This window comes from Chiloscyllium plagiosum, chromosome 34 (genome assembly GCF_004010195.1).
Source record: "Chiloscyllium plagiosum isolate BGI_BamShark_2017 chromosome 34, ASM401019v2, whole genome shotgun sequence".
Lineage (NCBI taxonomy): Eukaryota > Metazoa > Chordata > Chondrichthyes > Orectolobiformes > Hemiscylliidae > Chiloscyllium > Chiloscyllium plagiosum.
In genome coordinates, this window is record NC_057743.1 from 11324918 (window position 1) to 11342525 (window position 17608).

Here is a 17608-nt window from a genome sequence, read left to right on the forward strand (position 1 = left end):
GGGTCGGTCCGCGCTGACCGGCGGCGGTTTACTCCCACTCCCCGGGGACGGGAGGAGGCGAGGTGCGCGGAGGCGGGAGTTAGGCCGCACTCGCTTTCTCCTTTCATTCAAAATGCACAGTTTTGCGACACCGTTGTCTCAGCCTCGTGTGCCGTTGCCCAGCCGCCATTAACTGACTCTCCCTTCCCCAAGTCCTGAGGTTCCCATGTGCACACGCTAGCGACTCTGATTCGCTTCCAGCAAGCGTAATGTCGCTTCACTGACTCCTTTATTCAGTTCTGCAAGCTCTCAGCCCACCTGTTTTGAAAACTGATTTGCTCTTAACATTTTTTTTACACCCTCCTAAGATGGTTTTATGCTCGCGATATTCAACCGCAAGTTATCCTCTGCTCACGAGTACGCCTGGTGTTGCCGTAGCCCGTCAATGGTTGGTTTAAGATATTTCAGCAGCAATTCCTATCCACAACTGATTTCTGTCTGGTTGAAAACCGTTGCATTTCTTTGGAAGAGCGGCTGCTAGTGATCAGGAGTGGTTTCTGTACAGTTTTTCCTAATGTCTAAACTGCCTTTGCAATCAGATAACGATCTTGGGGCGGGGGTGGATGGTAAATTTTACTACTAAAAATTGGGTATGATGTCCATCAAAATGCAAAAAAAATGCATAGGCTGAATATTACTAGCCTTTTGCCATCCTTTAAGCCACAGAATAGATTGCTAAAATAAAACAATGTAGTTACTGGCGATATGAAGCAAAAGATTCCTGGAGAAAGTCAGCAGGTTTGCCAACAGTTCTGAAAAAGTTCTCTTACTCTCCAGATACTACCAGACCTGAGTTTCTCTAGCAATTTCTTGTTTGAGTAGTTTTGTTAGGCCATCTGAGGCCAGTATGAGTCAATCACCATAAACAAAATTTAATTCCTCTGATGTGGAATTCTAACTCTCTAAACCAGTAAATGTCTGAATTATATTAACTGCTCATCCCTAGGTTCAAGTGATAAACTGCACTAGTGCAAATGTTATGAATGTATTGAGATGTTACTGCACTCTTAAATGACCAAAGCATACAACTGGGGTTATGAAATATCCAGTGATTATGGCACATGAGTGAAAATGTCAGTTCTGATGCTGGATGTTAGATCTGCATGTGTATGTGAAATCATACCTGGGTGTTTTGACACTTTTATAAGTGGCATTTTCTCAGCCATTCAATGATACGAGTGATCCTCAACTCCACTCTTCTGCCTTTTCCCAATAGAGTTCCTTTTCTGATTAAGATCTATATTGCTCTTAAGTAATCAGTGACCCTGCCTCCAGAGCCCTGTGAGGAAAACAATTCCACAGATTCACTACCTTTTGAGAAGAAATTCATCCTTGTCTCTGCCTCAGATCAGTGAACCTCACTCTAAGAGTGTATTCCTAAACTGTCCCACAAGAGGAAACAACCTTTCTGCATCTACCCTGTCAATGTCCATATGAATTTTGTTAAATTTAATAGTCATCTCTGTTCTAAATTCCAGTGAATACAGGCACAATCTACTCAGTCTCTCAAGACTTGATTGTTGGCAATCACTTGAGTATCATTGTCCACCCAGGAAATTCTGTGTCATTGGGCATAGCTTCTAAGGGTCCTTGCATGGTTGTCAGACCAATGTACCCCAAGTGCCATTATATTGTGCCTTTAATAAGGGGTCCAAAACTCTTCACCCTATTCTACCTGTGGTTTGACTAGTGCTTGAACGGTTTTGGCAAAATCTCCTAACTTTTATACGTACTTCCCATTGAAATGAAGGCCAACATTCCATTTATCTTCTCTATTGCTCTTGATTGTTACTTTTTGTGACTTGTGGACAAAGACTCCAAATCTGTCCCCTGTTGCATTTTTCAGTCTTTCTCCATTTAAGTAATACTTAACTCCTATTTTCCTTACTAAAATGAGAAGCATTCAGCTTCCCACATTAATTTTAACATTTTTAAGTTTTAAGAAGATTTGTAGCTCCGGTTGAGATTCTGGAAGCTAGTCCAGAAGCTCACTGAAGATGTTAGCGAGAATGGTGACGAAATGTCTGAAAACAAACCTTCTCACTAAGCAAGATACCTACATCCAGAATTTTTCCCCCTTGTTTAACCTGTTCTAAACTCTGTTGTCTTCCCATGTATGTTTATCTGCCAGCTTGGCTGTACTATATTTGCTGTTCTCATCAATATATAGTAAGTAATTGCAGCCCAGAAATGATTGCTGAGACAGTCCACTAATCACAGGTTTGCATCCTGAAATGCTCATCTCTCAACTCTGGCTTTTTGTTAGCCAGTCCTCTTTCCATGCTCAAGAACAAGAACTCAAATTACTGGAAAAGCTCAGCAGGTCTAGCAGCATCTATGAAGAAAAATCAGAGTTCAAGTTTCAAGTCTGGTGACCCTTCCTCTGAAGTCTATCTATACTAATATATTACCTTTTGATACCATAGGCTGCATTGTTAAGGATCGTAATATGCTGTACCTTATCAAACATTGAAGCACTTGATCAGTCAGATTTGCTTAGGATGCTGAGAAACAGGTAAATGATGACTCCTTTTCTCTTTGTATCTAGATAACAAAAGGAAAATGGATGAAACTGATGCATCTTCAGCTGTGAAGGTGAAGAGAGCAGTCCAGAAAACATCAGACCTCATTGTTCTTGGACTTCCCTGGAAGACAACAGAACAGGACCTGAAGGATTATTTCAGTACTTTTGGAGAAGTGATTATGGTGCAGGTTAGGTTACAATTTAATTTTTAAATTGATAGTGATGACATTGGATATGGTAATCACAAGATGGAATCCTTGAATTCTTGTTTTAATTTGGGCTCCTGAAACTGCTGTTGCAGTTAGGGGTTATAATTAATACATTTAACTTGCATAACATGAAATTTATCAGTTGGATCAAGTGCAGGCTTTATGTAAATGAACAAGGATGTGAATAATGTGAAAACATTGCTACTGTTTTTGTATTCAGTCTTTGAGGTTTACAGAGGGACCTCAATTATCTGGCATTTGATTAACTGAATTTCAGATGATCTGAACAAGATGGCAAGGTCGCAACTGTTATCCGGCATTCGATTAACCGAGTGAAATACTCACCGCTCATGTCCTTCAGATAATCAAGGTTCCTCTGTGTACAAATTCTTTGGGATGCTTGTAACTAGTGGTACAGAAAATACTTAGTGTATTTTCAAGTTTCCCATAACAGTCATAAAGGGATTGAAACAGGTACATCAGTTTTTCAAAATATTCAAATTCCAGATCAGTGTTTCTGTTCCTTGTAGTATTGCAATATATTTGCCATCATGTCAATAAAGGGATTGCTGCTTATGAAGCATTTGATGTATAGAGGTTACCATGAAGTCCTACTTTCTGAACAGTGCCTGAGATGTGGTGACCCTTGGCTCAAATCCATCACTAGTTGTCTCTATACTGAGCGAGAAGACCTACTGTCCTCTGGGACAATGGTGACTTTGTCTTTTAATTTCGTAAAATAATTGTGAAACACTTGTTTGCTGAACACAGTGTACACTGTGGTGGCTGTACATCCCAGTGATGAGAGGTTGAAATCTTGTCTTTGGTGATGAGCTATCCTGGTCCTCACTTTCAATAACCAGATTGTAGAATATGAAGTTTTTCAGTGTGTATGGAAAATGTTTTTACAGATGACATTTTGCTGTTTTATTTATGTTTGTGACTGATTTCTATCTCCTTATTCACAGGTAAAGAGGGACACGAAGACCGGGAACTCTAAAGGCTTTGGGTTTGTCAGATTCACAGAATATGAAACACAAGTGAAAGTGATGTCACAACGGCACATGATTGATGGACGATGGTGTGACTGTAAACTGCCTAATTCCAAGGTAGGACTTTTTTCACTAAAGTAACTGAATGCAGTTTTCATAAGAGGTAGGCTTAAAAAGAAAAGGAAGCAAATGACATCCATTTGAAAAGTGCTTAGTATCTAAGTGATTGTTAGGTGTGCAACCTAAATTTCGGGGAGTCCGAGAGACATTCAGCACACTCTTTGAGTCTGATTCTGCAAGATGTTGGCTGAACCAACATACACATAATCTGGTACTTCATTTGGCCTGTCTTTAGCCCAAAGAAAAGCCAAGTATTCAGCAAATTCGAAACAGTGTCCTTAAGTCCAGTCTTCTTGTTTTCTGTATATGAGCGTGCGTTCACTGATTGTTGTCCCTTTTCTCGTAATGAAGTCTCCCAAGACATTTTACAAGTTTCTTAGCAAACGATTTGACACAATGGAACACAACTTCTCGTTTTCCATCCTAATTTTATGTCAGAGATTGATTTTGAGGACCAAAGTAAAGAATGGAAAGATGGGGCAAGGACTGAGTTATGGCTGCCATTTATGGAGCAGTTTAAAATTGACATATGTAAGAGAGTAGAATGCAGAGATCTCAAAATATAATAGGGCTGGAGAAAACCGGAATACGGATTAGCTGAATGTATAGGTTTAAAAATAAGGGTGATTAACTTTAAAATATTCTTGCCAGATGTGTCTAAGTGATGAGTGCACATTGCAAGTTGCCAGTGGTAGAATGGCCTGTTCTCTGGTTGGCTGTGGAGCATACTGATGTTAGAAAGTTTCTGTGGTTAGAAATCACCAAGAAGAAAACAATCTTTGGAAATAAAGTTTAATTATTTGTGATGGTTTTTCATTGTAGCAAAATGCCGATGAGCCTTTGAGAAGCAGAAAGGTATTTGTGGGTCGCTGCACTGAAGACATGAGTGCTGATGAACTTCGTCAGTTCTTTTCCCAGTTTGGTGACGTGACCGATGTATTTATCCCAAAACCATTCCGTGCTTTTGCTTTTGTCACATTTGCTGATGACCAGGTACCTGCTCTTAGTAAATATTAAGATATAGTTTTTTTTTTGGTAAATTATCGATTGTCTTGCGGATGAGTAGCTTATGCATGTTTTTGAGGGGGGCAGGCAGGAAACTTTAAAAATCAGAAATTTGCTCATGCAGCTTCTTGGTGATCAAAGCCTGTAACCATGTTATGGCTGTTGAGCAGAATTGAACGTGAAAACCTCAGACTGAAATGCATAAGTTTTATTTATATCAGTGTGTGCCACAGCAGATGGTTTTCCTTATGGTCGTTTGGACTTGCATCATGAAGCTGTCTGTAAAAGCAAGTGATAGGCCACGCATGTGTTTAGGGATACAGGACCATGTAAAACTATTTTGTGTGCCACCAAGCATAGTAGCACCAAAAGTAATTGGGCACTCCTGAATGAACTAAATGCTGGTCCGTGTTCCCTCTAAGCTGTACAGTTGTACGCGAACCTCTGTCTGGACACACTATCAATAAATCAATCCCCTGGAATGCTTTAATGGAATTGTGTGTTTAAGTTGCATTCCAGCAAAATAAGCTTTTGTGTTGTAATTATTTAACTTGTATGGATTTCCCATAGTTCCTGTAAGTGGTGTGAATGCAATAGAGCACATATTTGAAAGGTACCACTAAAATATCATGACATGCATGAATGACCATTTTCATAAAAAATGAACAAATTCAAATTGGCAAGTACACAGTTATAAAATATCTCAAAGGCTCATTTGACTTGATTTGTTTTGTAACCAAGCCCAAAGTACTTGTGTTCTAGTATTATGTACATTTTTATGGGGCCTATATTTTTAACATGAAACTGGGATTTAAATAGAGAAATATCCCAAAAAGGGGTTGGGACCCAGAATGGGACTACCGGCTGAGAGATTGGGCCATGAGCTTCAAAATGGCAATGGCTTCTGTAGAGATTTTGAGTTATAACCGTTGTCTCCATAGTTTCAACAGACATGTGACCCCATTTGCAGATTCATGACCTTGCCCCCTCTCTGATCTCACTTTGGAATCGTGACAATTTTTGTAAAGTGGGGTCACAGGGCAAAGGTTTGAGAAGGACTGCTGTAAAGCCACTCCAAAAATGAGTATACGTTATGTGTATTGATATTTTCAAATAAAGTGCAAAATAGCTGGCTCCCATGATCCTGGTTTAAAATTAGGAATAAACCCCTAAAGAATGCTAAAGCTGGCTTCTGGTATTCCTAAGACCGTTCCTTTTCTATCTCTCTTCTCCAGCCTTGGCCATAGATGACTTGTATTCACTCATTGCTTTCCAACAGTTCAGTCATGTTGGAAATTGATGTCAATTTCTGGATAATCTTGATCTTACTGCATTGTTAGCCAAGATAGCTTGTAACATTAAAGTGTCTCACTAGACTTCCAATAAGTACAATGGATTAAAATTTTTAGGGGATTTTCTCTTTAAGATTAACCAATTTGAGTTTCGGGAACATGTCTAGTTACTGAACAAGTTTGAGCTGTGAACAGTTAGAACAATAATGGCAGTTGTAGTAATGGAACATATTGGCTTTAGTTCTCTTTATTCCTTCACTTTTGGTATGGTAGTGTGACGAGTAACCATACATTATTTTAAGTTGCCCTGTGATTCCAGTTTGGTAAAAACAAGGACTGCAGATGCTGGAATCCAGATTCTGCATTAGAGTGGTGCTGGGCTTTTGCCCAAAATGTCGATTTTCCTGCTCCTTGGATGCTGCCTGAACTGCTGTGTTCTTCCAGCACCACTCTAATCCAGAACCTGTGATTCCAGTTTGTCTAATTTAAATTGGAACTGTTTCCTTGACATACATTCATGGAGACCGCATGGGTGTTAGGTTTTGCTCACTGTTTAGTACTTTGTTAATTTACACATGTAATTTCATTACAATTTGTTTTCTTTCACAGGTTGCACAGTCTCTCTGTGGTGAAGATCTGATCATTAAGGGGGTCAGCGTACACATTTCTAATGCAGAGCCTAAGCATTTGAATGCTAGACAACAGCTAGATAGAGGACGATACAGTGTCAACACTGGAGGCTTTGGCAATCAGGGTGGGTTTGGTAACAACAGAGGTGGTGGGGGAGGCTTAGGTGGCAGCCCAAACAGTAATATGAGTGGAGGTGGAATGAATTTTGGGGCTTTTAGCATCAACCCAGCAATGATGGCTGCAGCCCAAGCAGCCCTACAGAGCAGTTGGGGAATGATGGGAATGCTAGCCAGTCAGCAGGGCCAATCAGGTGCAGGAGGGGCAAACCCTCAACAAAATCAGGGAAACGTACCAAGGGAACAGAACCAGCCATTTGGAACCAACAATAATTCATACAGCTCAAATTCTGGTGCATTAGGGTGGGGATCGACATCCAACTCCGGTGGTCCTGGGTTTGGCTCTGGTTTTGGATCTAGCATGGAGTCCAAATCGTCAGGGTGGGGAATGTAAAATGAGTGTTAGGTGTTTAGCAAATGAGCAGATGGGAGTTTAGAATTCTAATAATGGTAAGTAAATAGTTTTTCCACGACATTTTTTTTCTTGCTACATAATTGAACATTTTTTTAAACGTGTTGTGTTTTGTGATGTCGTTCAGGATACTGACAGTAAGGTGAATTTTGAAAGCTACTGTATTGAGGAATGGAACTTGCAATTCAGTAGTGCTCTCCCTGACTCATTGCAGTATGCAAATCTTGTCTCTGGTTGAAATCTTTAATATGCTTTATAATCTGTGCACATTGTTATTCCTTCTCCCTATGTTCTGGGTTTGTTAGTAAAGTAAGTCACATTGAGTCGAACAATGTGGGTAACTTCAGATTTTTCATGACTGCATTCTGATGCTATGGCTTCAATTATAAATTGCCAGCATGTTCTTCAATTAGATGCAACTTAATTCAAATTTGTGGGAGTGTTGCTACTTTTTATCTTATAGTAAACTGCATTCTCTTAGAAAAGTAACCCTTTCACTGAGTAAACTAGGTTTTCTCTCTTCTGTGCAAGCTAAGTATCTGGAAGACCATATCTTGTTTTTTAACCAGGTTATATTGTATTTCCAAATACTGCATAATGAATAGGGAAAATATTTTGTTAATCAAATAATTGTAATAAGTCCTGACAGTATGTAAACTAGATAACCTCACAGGTACCTTGTAAATCCCATTTTGGTAATGAGTGGTTTGTTCAGATGCTGCACTGAATATAAATATTCTAAAATTGATCAGCTAAACATCATTCTTTAGTTCTAAAGGTCGTTAAAGACTAGTGTTTAGTATCTGGCACTTTCTGGCTTTTTTATCATTCTGGTCTGAAGTAATAATTCAAAACTAGCTCATTTAACTACATAATACAGTGAAGCAGAGGGTTGGGGTTAAGACATTCCATAAATTATTATTAGGAACTTGAGTTGTGACCCACTCAGATTTTTGCAACTGTTTATTGTACCTTTTTTCATTGTGGAGTTGATCTGTTCTTCACCATTGCATATTTGGCTGGAGTGGAACCTACACTACCTAAGACCCCTTTTGGTAAAAGAGATGAGTGAGTTTGCCTGTCTGCGTAACTAGTTTCTTCAGAATAGCGAGTTTCGACCCTCAAAGCTTACAAATGTATCTTGTCTCAGATTCCTGGTTTACCCTCCAGTTTAGATGTTGATTATTGCCTTCTAATTCACTTACCCATACTATTTTTATTCTCTACAGTGACAGTACCATTTCCAGGGATACCACTTCTTCCTGAGATGATTAGAAGGAGCATTCCAATTAGTCAAAAATATTACTCTGCTTGACCTGACTTACATTTCTTGTATCATAAACATTTGATTATCTTTCCAAAATTCATATACTATGATAGCTACTGAAAAGCATATGTTGCCTAATAACACTAACAGTAATGGTTATGTCCAAAGGCTAGTATAATATTTGTTTTAATTTTAGCATCTTTAATATATTCTTTGAGGTTTGCAGAGTCCATTATGAAATACCTAAAATGGGTTGCACGCTTTTTCTAAAGATGCAAGTGAATTGTGTGGGTAAACATGGCATTGTAAAACAGTTTTACTGTCGAGTCCAAATGGTATTCTTTCAACATTTTTGGGCCTTGTTTTAGAAAGTAATATTGATAAGATTACATATTGGTCAACAAACTGCATATGCAATTTGAAAGCAGTATGAAAAACCTGAAAATACCCTAGTTGAAGATATCTTTAGTTATTCTGTAGTGCTCATTTACTAAGCTTCTAGCATTTCAGTCTACATTGTCCTTTGCATATGAATGCAGTTGGTTAATCTCATCAGTACCTAGCAGTGCTTCCACGTGCACTTGGCTATGCTGTTTCATCCACATTCTATCCATCTTAAAATTAGTGAGCTACTCCCACATTGTCAGCTATAAAGATAAAGAAGTGTGTCCATAATGTCACGAGAGGTAAATGCAGCCTGACAAGGAATTGAAAGAACTATATTGTGGTGCAAGAAACTTTTTATATAAATATAGTTTGCAAAATCTTTAAGATGGCTGGAACATATTTAATGGTGTATTGTGTAGATTTTTCAAAAAATTGAAATGTCTTTTTAAGGAAGTGGCCTGGATCGCCAAGCATGAACACCTACATACTGTATAGAAAATGCTTTCTCTAAACCATCTCTCTGCATTGCTTCAAGCTACATGGAGTTGCAGGTTCTGTTCAAAGGGACCACGGTGGGTGTTCCATTTTTGTCCTCTACTGTTCTTTTCAAGGATTCGTTTATCAGCGCTGTGAAACGAGATGATGTGCACAGAGCTGTGGTGACTTGATTTGAAGCCTGGTGTGGGATTGATGCTTATGGTGTTGCCAACGAATGAGAGGGCTAGTATGAGCGAGGAAGGAGAGAGCGCGTGCAGAAACCTGGTGGTGCATATTGAATTTTTAAACATGGCAAGATGTGGCTCTCAATCCCTTGGCATGGTGAGCGAATGCAGAGGAGAAGTGGGATACAGTACGAATGGTTTTTTTTTCTTGCGTTCACAAAGGACTGTCCGTGACTGAGGGGCAAAAGACTCTAGTGTGGTGATACTTGCTTGTAACTTGAGTAATTGGAAACTGTTGGATGTGTTCAGTGAAATGAATATATCTAGGGGTTGAAACCCAGGAACATAGGGGCTCCACAAATTACAAAAATTGGTTAAATTTACTTTGTCTTATATTTCTTAAAAATAACTAGAATGTTTGAAAATTGATTTCAGAAAAGTTATTCTAAATCCTAATTCTGTCTTATTGTAGAACAAAAACTCTAAAGTGTGCATAAGGAATTGGTAACCTATAAATTACAGGTTGATGTATAAAATTGGGCCAACTGTATTTGAGTTTAGTTTCAACCCCTGAATATTTTTTTGTATCTTCCTTTTCCTTTCCCCTTCCCTTCCTGTTATTTGTGTGTGCCGAATGGTTGGTGATGTACTTTTGTATTACTGATATGTAAGTGTGAATAAGTGATATGATGTGGAGTTATGAAGGAACAATACTTTGTGGAGTGTATTGTGGCATTGCTGCCTGCCAGAGATGACTTGGGTGAGCTCAGTGTCCATCTCGAATAAGAGTGTACGATTGTCTGCTTTCTGCGAGTTTATTACGAATGTGGGGCTTAATAAATGATTGCTTGAGTTTAGTGTGTTTTGAAGCCCTTTTTTAATATCTGACTGTAGGGAATTCTTAATAAAATCTTGACTTGACTAAACATTTTTGTCTCTGCATCCTGACATGAAATGGGAAAAGCAACAAAATAGACTTTGATCAAAATGTCTATATGAAATATGCCAAAGCTGCAAATCAATGTTCTGAACTATTTTATGCACAGATTTTACAATTCTAATGCTGAATCTGCATACAGAACAATAACCAGTCTCTTGAATGTCAATGATTATGTATTGCAGGAATTTTAATCAGTAAATTCTACTTCTACATTCTGTCAAAGGTATTCATTTAGTGGTTTCTATTGGCCTATCCACCTGAAAGTTAATGAGGAAGTCCAGTTTCTCCCTATCAGGTTTACTTTTTCATGATCTTGATACAATTTCAATGGTGCTAACAACCCTCATCTCACCTAAGTGGGCAATCTATTCTCCTCTGTCTGTACTATATCACTGTTTGGGGGCTGAAGAGCTGGGATAAATATATTCTGTGCATCACAGCTAAAACTGTTTCTGCCACTGCTTAATACTTAATTAGAATCTGCATTCCTGGGTTAACTTGTTTCCAGACTAAGAATTGATCATGTATCCTTTCTGTCAGCTTTAAGCACAATATATTTGTTCAAACACTGGATCAGATATAACTTTGTTTTGATAACATTACCATTAATCTTATTTGGTTGAGTGTCCCATGGATTTCAAGTACAACAAATGAAAGACTAGGGAGAATCTACAATAGAATTTGTAGATAGTGACAACTGCAGGTGCTGGAGATCAGAGTGGATAAAGATTTTTAACTTTGTACACCTCAGTCCAACACCAGCAGCTCCAAATCAAAGCTTGATCTGCTGTGCTTTTTCCAGCTCCACTCTTTATCCATTCCTATCAATAGAATGACATGGAGAAATACAGCGCAGAAAGTGTAAGGTGAATTTAGCTGAAGCTAGGGCCTGAAGATGGATTTTGTTGAGAATAATGAGCTTTTGGGTTACTTGAAATTGGAATACTGTTTTCTGTATTGGTCCTCCAAATTCTAGAGTCTGTGGGGTTAATGCAGTGATTAGTGTCCTTAGGATATTTAAATAAAACTGACAGGAATGATCAGTATTGCTATTCCACTACTGTCAGTGACTCAGTTATAAAGTTAATAAGAGGAAGTGGTCAAATTAGCTGACTTAACATTGATGTAGGCATAACACCAGATGACATAACCTGCCAGTACTGTCAATAATCTTAATGCAGCCATTTGAGCCCATTCGTAGTGGAAGACTAATAGCAGCTACGCAGACTAGCAAAATGCAGAAGTAATTGAAGGAAAAAAATTACTAAAATCAATTAACTTAATTTAGATATTTATGCATTGCAGTCATGCACATATGTATGTTTCTGATATTCTGACAATGGCAAGATATTAAGTTAGTATTCCTTTAAAATTAAGTGCCAAAAAAACTCTAATTCTGTAAGTGAAGCATTTACTAATGTAAACGTTATCTAAAGTATTTTGGAAGCTTTCTATTGATCATTTGTTTGCAGGAATCTATTTATTGTCCAAATAAATTGACATTCCAAAACCAAAGAAATCCCGAATACATAGGATGAGATGTCTGTTCTGCTTCCACCCTGGCACTAATTAAAGGACAGTGGTGTCCTGGCCAAATCGACCCTCAGTCTACACCTTTGAGATTAACTGACCGCTTAAGTCTTCTAAATATGGGATTTTGCACAAAATGACTGTATGCAGCGACTTTGAAAGAATTAATTTCCTGTGGTATTTGGTACATCAAGGAAGTGAAAGAAACTTGTACGTAAGTGATTTTGTTACAAGATACTCTACATGGTGGGGAATGTTGAAAGTTGTCTCTGTCCAGCTTTGTGCATGTTTTGGTGATTGTATATGCCTAGAACAAAATACTATTATAAATGTGAAGCTTTTCAATTTAAGAATTGTCATTTGTAAAATAATTCAGATATCGCAATGCCTCTTACCACTGTGCTCAAAATAACTTGAGTACTGAGATGTAATGTCTGTCACTGGCATTTTAAAACAAAGTGAGGCAATTTAAAATACCAGTGAACAATCTAGGAGTAATCTACAAAACATTCTTCCTTTTCATGGTTGTTGAAGTACAGGAGGGTGCTCAGAACCCAAGAAATCTATACTCTTGTCAAAATCTGCCTGACCACAATTCTCAAACCCACCCGTCCCATTCCAATGTTGTAAAAAGCATACTGTCTCTTACACAGAAGTTGTTGTTCTTCACTACATTACATGTATTAGTTGTCGAAAGGGCACCACCATCAGTTTATTTTACCTGTTATACACTTGGCAATGTAATTCCTAGTATACGTATAAGCATTTTAAGGAAGCTTTGGCAGGTTTTATAACAAAATATTCCACCCTAATAGCCTTACACTGTTTGTTTATTTAAAATTAGAGTTAAATGCCTCTCCTTGATGTCCTTCATGAATAATTGCATTTTCTAAAATGATTTTAACTGCAGGTAAACAGTGTTCCCACAACAACTGCACCATTTGAAATGGGCATCTACAATATGCAGCAGAAAAGGATTGAATACGACTCTGCCAGCAAAAACTTTATATTGGAAATTGCCAGGGAATTTCTTCCTTCTGTAAATCTACCAAAGATGCTTTGATCCTTTCACTCTACTGCAAAGGAATGTAAAAATAAATGTCTGTCATGGTTCTGTTTATTTACCACCTTTTTTGAGATTGATAATTTGCTATCTGCTATAATGTTTCCTCTAGGACGAAGAGGATAGTGGACTTTTCATCGACTGCTGTCTTTGCAGCTTTGTGATTGTCCAGTTATGGGCTCTCCCTACCCTGGCCCCAGTGAGATTTGAAAATCTAAGAAAGAAGTGGTCTCTTCAGTCTATGGCTAACAACGTAGAAAACTTGCTAAGTGTGTACTAGTTTCTAGTGGTGCTTCAAATAACCCCCCTCAAATCAAACCTGTACATTTGGACATCATTCCCCCAAAAATATGAAAGTCTTGTGAAAACATGATAATTGGGCAGAATGATTTCACTTACCAAATTTTACAGTGGCTTATTTATATTTTAGTGGTTCAGCACATCAGAAATGCTGTTTAATCAAACAGCTATTTAGAATGGATAATGTCACAGGAGGCTTCATGCGAAATTATGTCTGAAGACACAACTTGTGGGCCAAACCTGGCTCTGGTTATTTGAGGTAAGGTTCTTCGGGCTTATGCTACCTATTAGGTATTCAAGATAAATATTCTATCACCTCTCCAGTATGGATATTTGCATGTGTGGTGCATGTTTAAACTTTATAAATCAGTTTTGCGGTTTTACAGTTTACAAACCTACAATTCTAGTAATTATTTGCACATTTGTTTTTGACAGTCAAGCTACACATTATATTGTGACTGTTGCCTCCATGCTGACTTATCATTTGTCTAGCTTTAGGTTTTGTGACAAGAATGCCTTTTCTAATTTTTGGTCGCAAATGCATGTATGAAGCTGTTGTATGTTTTAAGTCTTTTTGTCATTTCTAAGCTTCAGTGTTCTTTCAAGTATTAGATTGTTGTCAACTAATTCAGTTACCACCCTAATACCATTAGATCCATGAAGACTTTGCTTCCCCTAATTCAGAAGTGACTTGCATTTTTATGGTTTTGGGCAAAACTGAAGTCACTTGTCTTGTCCAATCCGTTTGGTAGAACAGTTATATATCTGGCTTATTTGACCACTTAACTTTTTTTTTTAAAAGTCACTTCCATAATGTATGTAGAGGAGAGTGTTAATCTCTGTTTTGGAATTTCATTCTGAATGAGTAATTTCTAAATTGTGCATTGCATGTGTTTGCACCATATATACCTTCAAACATTCCTTTGCCTGGAGAAAGTGAAACCAGTATTGGAAAATTCACTGACTACGTTGAGTTTCAGAACACCCATTCACAATTTGCAGATCTGCGCAAAGTTAATGTCGTCCAATGAAAGAGGTTAAGTGGAGCCAAGGGCTGCTCTTTCTAACCAAAGAATTAGTTAACCAGAGAGACGCCTTTAGAAGTGTCTGGAGATAAGCTTTCCGTTGAATTGGAAATAGAATATTCATGTTCACTTTTTAGTTGAGGAAATACAATAAATATTTAATGTTTTTAAGCATTATTTTCTTCATAACTGGGGAGCTGTTAACCACTTATTGCTGCACTAATCTCAATAAAGAGTTAATTGAAAAGTTGTACGGTGAAAGCCTTTTATTTTGTCATTGGCTCACCCTTCAAATATTCTTCCCGAACATTTAGTGGGTTTGTTGTATGTTAGAGAAAACTAAATTAATCTGCACACACGTGGAAAGCGACCTGATATCACACTCTGCTGTGTCACTTATTTACTTATCACTTACTTGCCTTGTAGTCTTGACTCTTACTTACCCTACTATTGTATGATGTGTTTAAATTTGCGCTCACCTTCCCAAGGTATGAGCAATCAACTTCACTTCATCTTTTCTATCATTGATATTGTCATGTGATTTCTTAGTATGGATATGTCTGGAATTGACTCTTCCTTGAGCATTGTTTATAAAGTAAATCAAAAATTATTTCACTATTTTGTACTTTCTAATGTTTTAGGTTGGTGAGCTGCCATGGAAAATTCAGTTCTTGCCATTGCATAAACAAAACATATTGTCTCGAGTATGACAGCAAGTGTCAGAGTTCCTATTCAAAATACTACTTGTATCCTGTTTTAATGAGAGAGAGAGGTTCCAGATTTAGCTATCACCATAACTTGTTCAAATGCCTATCTTTATTCATTGAAAATGTCAGCTCACCAACTAAGGGGATAATTCAGCCAATATCCACTTGTTGTTCTCGAAATAGTCACTGCATAATATTTATGGCTGAAAACGTAGGCACATTACTAATATAAAAATAGGTTATGGTCTGAAGCAGAATTCTTTAAACTAATTGGTGTATTCCACCGATTCTATGCTCACATTTTAATTCTTGGCAATATTGAAATTAAATGGTACAGTATTCCTTCTGTATATTTGAGAGTTTGACCAGCAATCTGCTATCAAACCTATGCTTTTTTCGTAGAGGGGTTATTCAATCTCATATCCATTTTGGCTGTCTGCAAGAACTCGTTTAGTCTCATTCTGCAATCTTCACTGTGACTCTACTGTCCTGAACCGTTACTTCCAGATGCCAGTTACTAATGCAGTTAGAAGTTTTCTTTCCTCAGGTAGCCTGTGACAAAAGAAACTAATCGCGTTGATTACCTGTCAGTGGAGCTGTTTGTTTACTTATTGTTCATGTTGATTTTGAACATCTCCACAAAATGTCTGCTTGCCCGAAAACTAATTTCTCTGATGTCTTCATGAATGCTATGAAGTCTATTGTCCTGAATTGGACACTTCCAGTTGAGGCCAAAAGTGTTACATAAAGGTTTTCAGCACAATCTGGGCATGCACCTCCTGGACAGATGGGATTTTATCCAGTACATTCTGATCCAAACAGAGAATTTTGCTTTTAGTTAATTTATTTCAGTGTAAAATTAATTGACATTTGGCAGCTCCTTAAAGAAAATGCCCTATGAGTTTTAGTTGGAAGAAAGTGAACAATGTCCATTTGTATTCTGACCACTAGCAAGCTCATAGTTCATAATGTTTTGAAATTGTCTCAACTCCAACTTTGGAACTGTTTTGTGTAAGAATAAAGTTTAAAAAGTGAAATCCCATGTATTGATCAATAACAGAATTCACTATTTGCTATTACCGTCACTAAATTTGCCTGGGAGTGGCACTTGCCCTTATGTAAACTGGTAAACATGTTAGAATATGCTTCAAACACTTCTTGGAAGTACAAAAAAAGAGCTTGATTAGAATTAAATGCAGTACTTCATTTGAGAGCATGAAATTAATAAATTCTTTAGCTTTTTGTTGCAGATTGTCTCTAAACTATTTCATAGTAAGAATATGAACAAAATTTGCCCATTCAAGTTCATTGCCATTCAGTGAGATTTAACAGTAGGCGAGTGAATGGTTTCTGGTGGAACTTAAATATAAAGCTTCCTCTTGAATTTTTGTTATGCATAGTTAATATAAATAGGTCAATCAAACAAATCTTCAACTAATGCCAAACAAAGATGGTTCAACTGATGAAACCAGTGTTATGTAGAGTTGTGTTTCCTGTTGTTCAATCTCATTTTCTAATCTTTGACTAGCTTTGAATAGGATCACCCTTTGGGACAAAAATACATTGAAGATTGCTGCAATTTGATACTAGTGTTGGATATTTGAGCTTTAAATGTACTTTTAAATTTAACCCAACTGTATCTGTTGACATCCGAGTTAATCTATATTACTATTATGGATTATGTTGGCAAAGTAATAGAAGACTTTAGGAAATCAGGCAGTTATTTAGTTCATGCACACTTAAGAACAGGAAGCCTTAACACAGATTTGAAGTTCACTCAGTTACAGTGAACTTCATACCAGTTGCAGCATGCATATAACTGCAGTAGCTATTTTGTCTGTTCTTAATGTAAGGCTGCTTCTATGTCACTAGCCTTGACAGTCTGAGGAGATCAGAGTAAACAATATTCTATCATTTCTCCCAAAACTCTACAGTGCAATAAACAACTTAATATTATACAAAATTGGATTCCCTTTGGGAGGAAATGTTTCATTTCAAGAAAAGGGTGCAGATATTAACAGGAACATTGTATTTAACAGGTTTAAATTGGTTAATAGTGTACTTACCATCCTCTTCTGTGGTACTAAGATGTAATATTTCAAAGTACAGTACCAAGGACTTTGGGCGAATAGCTTAAAAATAGAATCGAGCTGAGCAAAAACAAAGTGGGGAGTGTAGTAAAGTTAGTAAGCTGTCAGAACAAGTCATTGCTTGAGATTGAGGTGGCAACATTGGCTGTTATTTGAGAATTGTGTACAGGACATTTTGGGAAAGATACTGGGACAGATATGATTTTGAGCTGAGCACCAGTATTTAGTTCTAACTGCTAGGCTGTCTGCAATAAGCAAGTGGAGGAGGAAATTATAATAAGACGTGAACTTTGGTAAT

General features: G+C 37.5%; 1 protein-coding gene across 5 annotated transcripts in view; it reads left to right on the top strand.

Moving 5' to 3' along the window:
- The window catches only part of tardbpa (TAR DNA binding protein a), a 15963-nt gene extending 1203 nt beyond the window's left edge, over positions 1-14760 (top strand). Inside the window, exons 2-6 of one of the 5 annotated variants that reach the window (XR_006309256.1) lie at positions 2588-2751; positions 3741-3881; positions 4707-4877; positions 6791-12339; positions 13036-14760. Coding sequence is in view for 2 of the 5 variants with exons in the window: in XM_043675579.1 (XP_043531514.1) it covers positions 2588-2751; positions 3741-3881; positions 4707-4877; positions 6791-7321 (1007 nt within the window). In the remaining 3 variants the exon portion in view is untranslated. Of the gene's footprint in view, positions 1-2587; positions 2752-3740; positions 3882-4706; positions 4878-6790 lie in introns of all 5 variants that reach the window. The other 4 variants (XR_006309257.1, XR_006309258.1, XM_043675580.1 and 1 more) reach the window with 4 other exon arrangements.
- The last annotated feature ends 2848 nt before the right edge of the window (positions 14761-17608 follow it).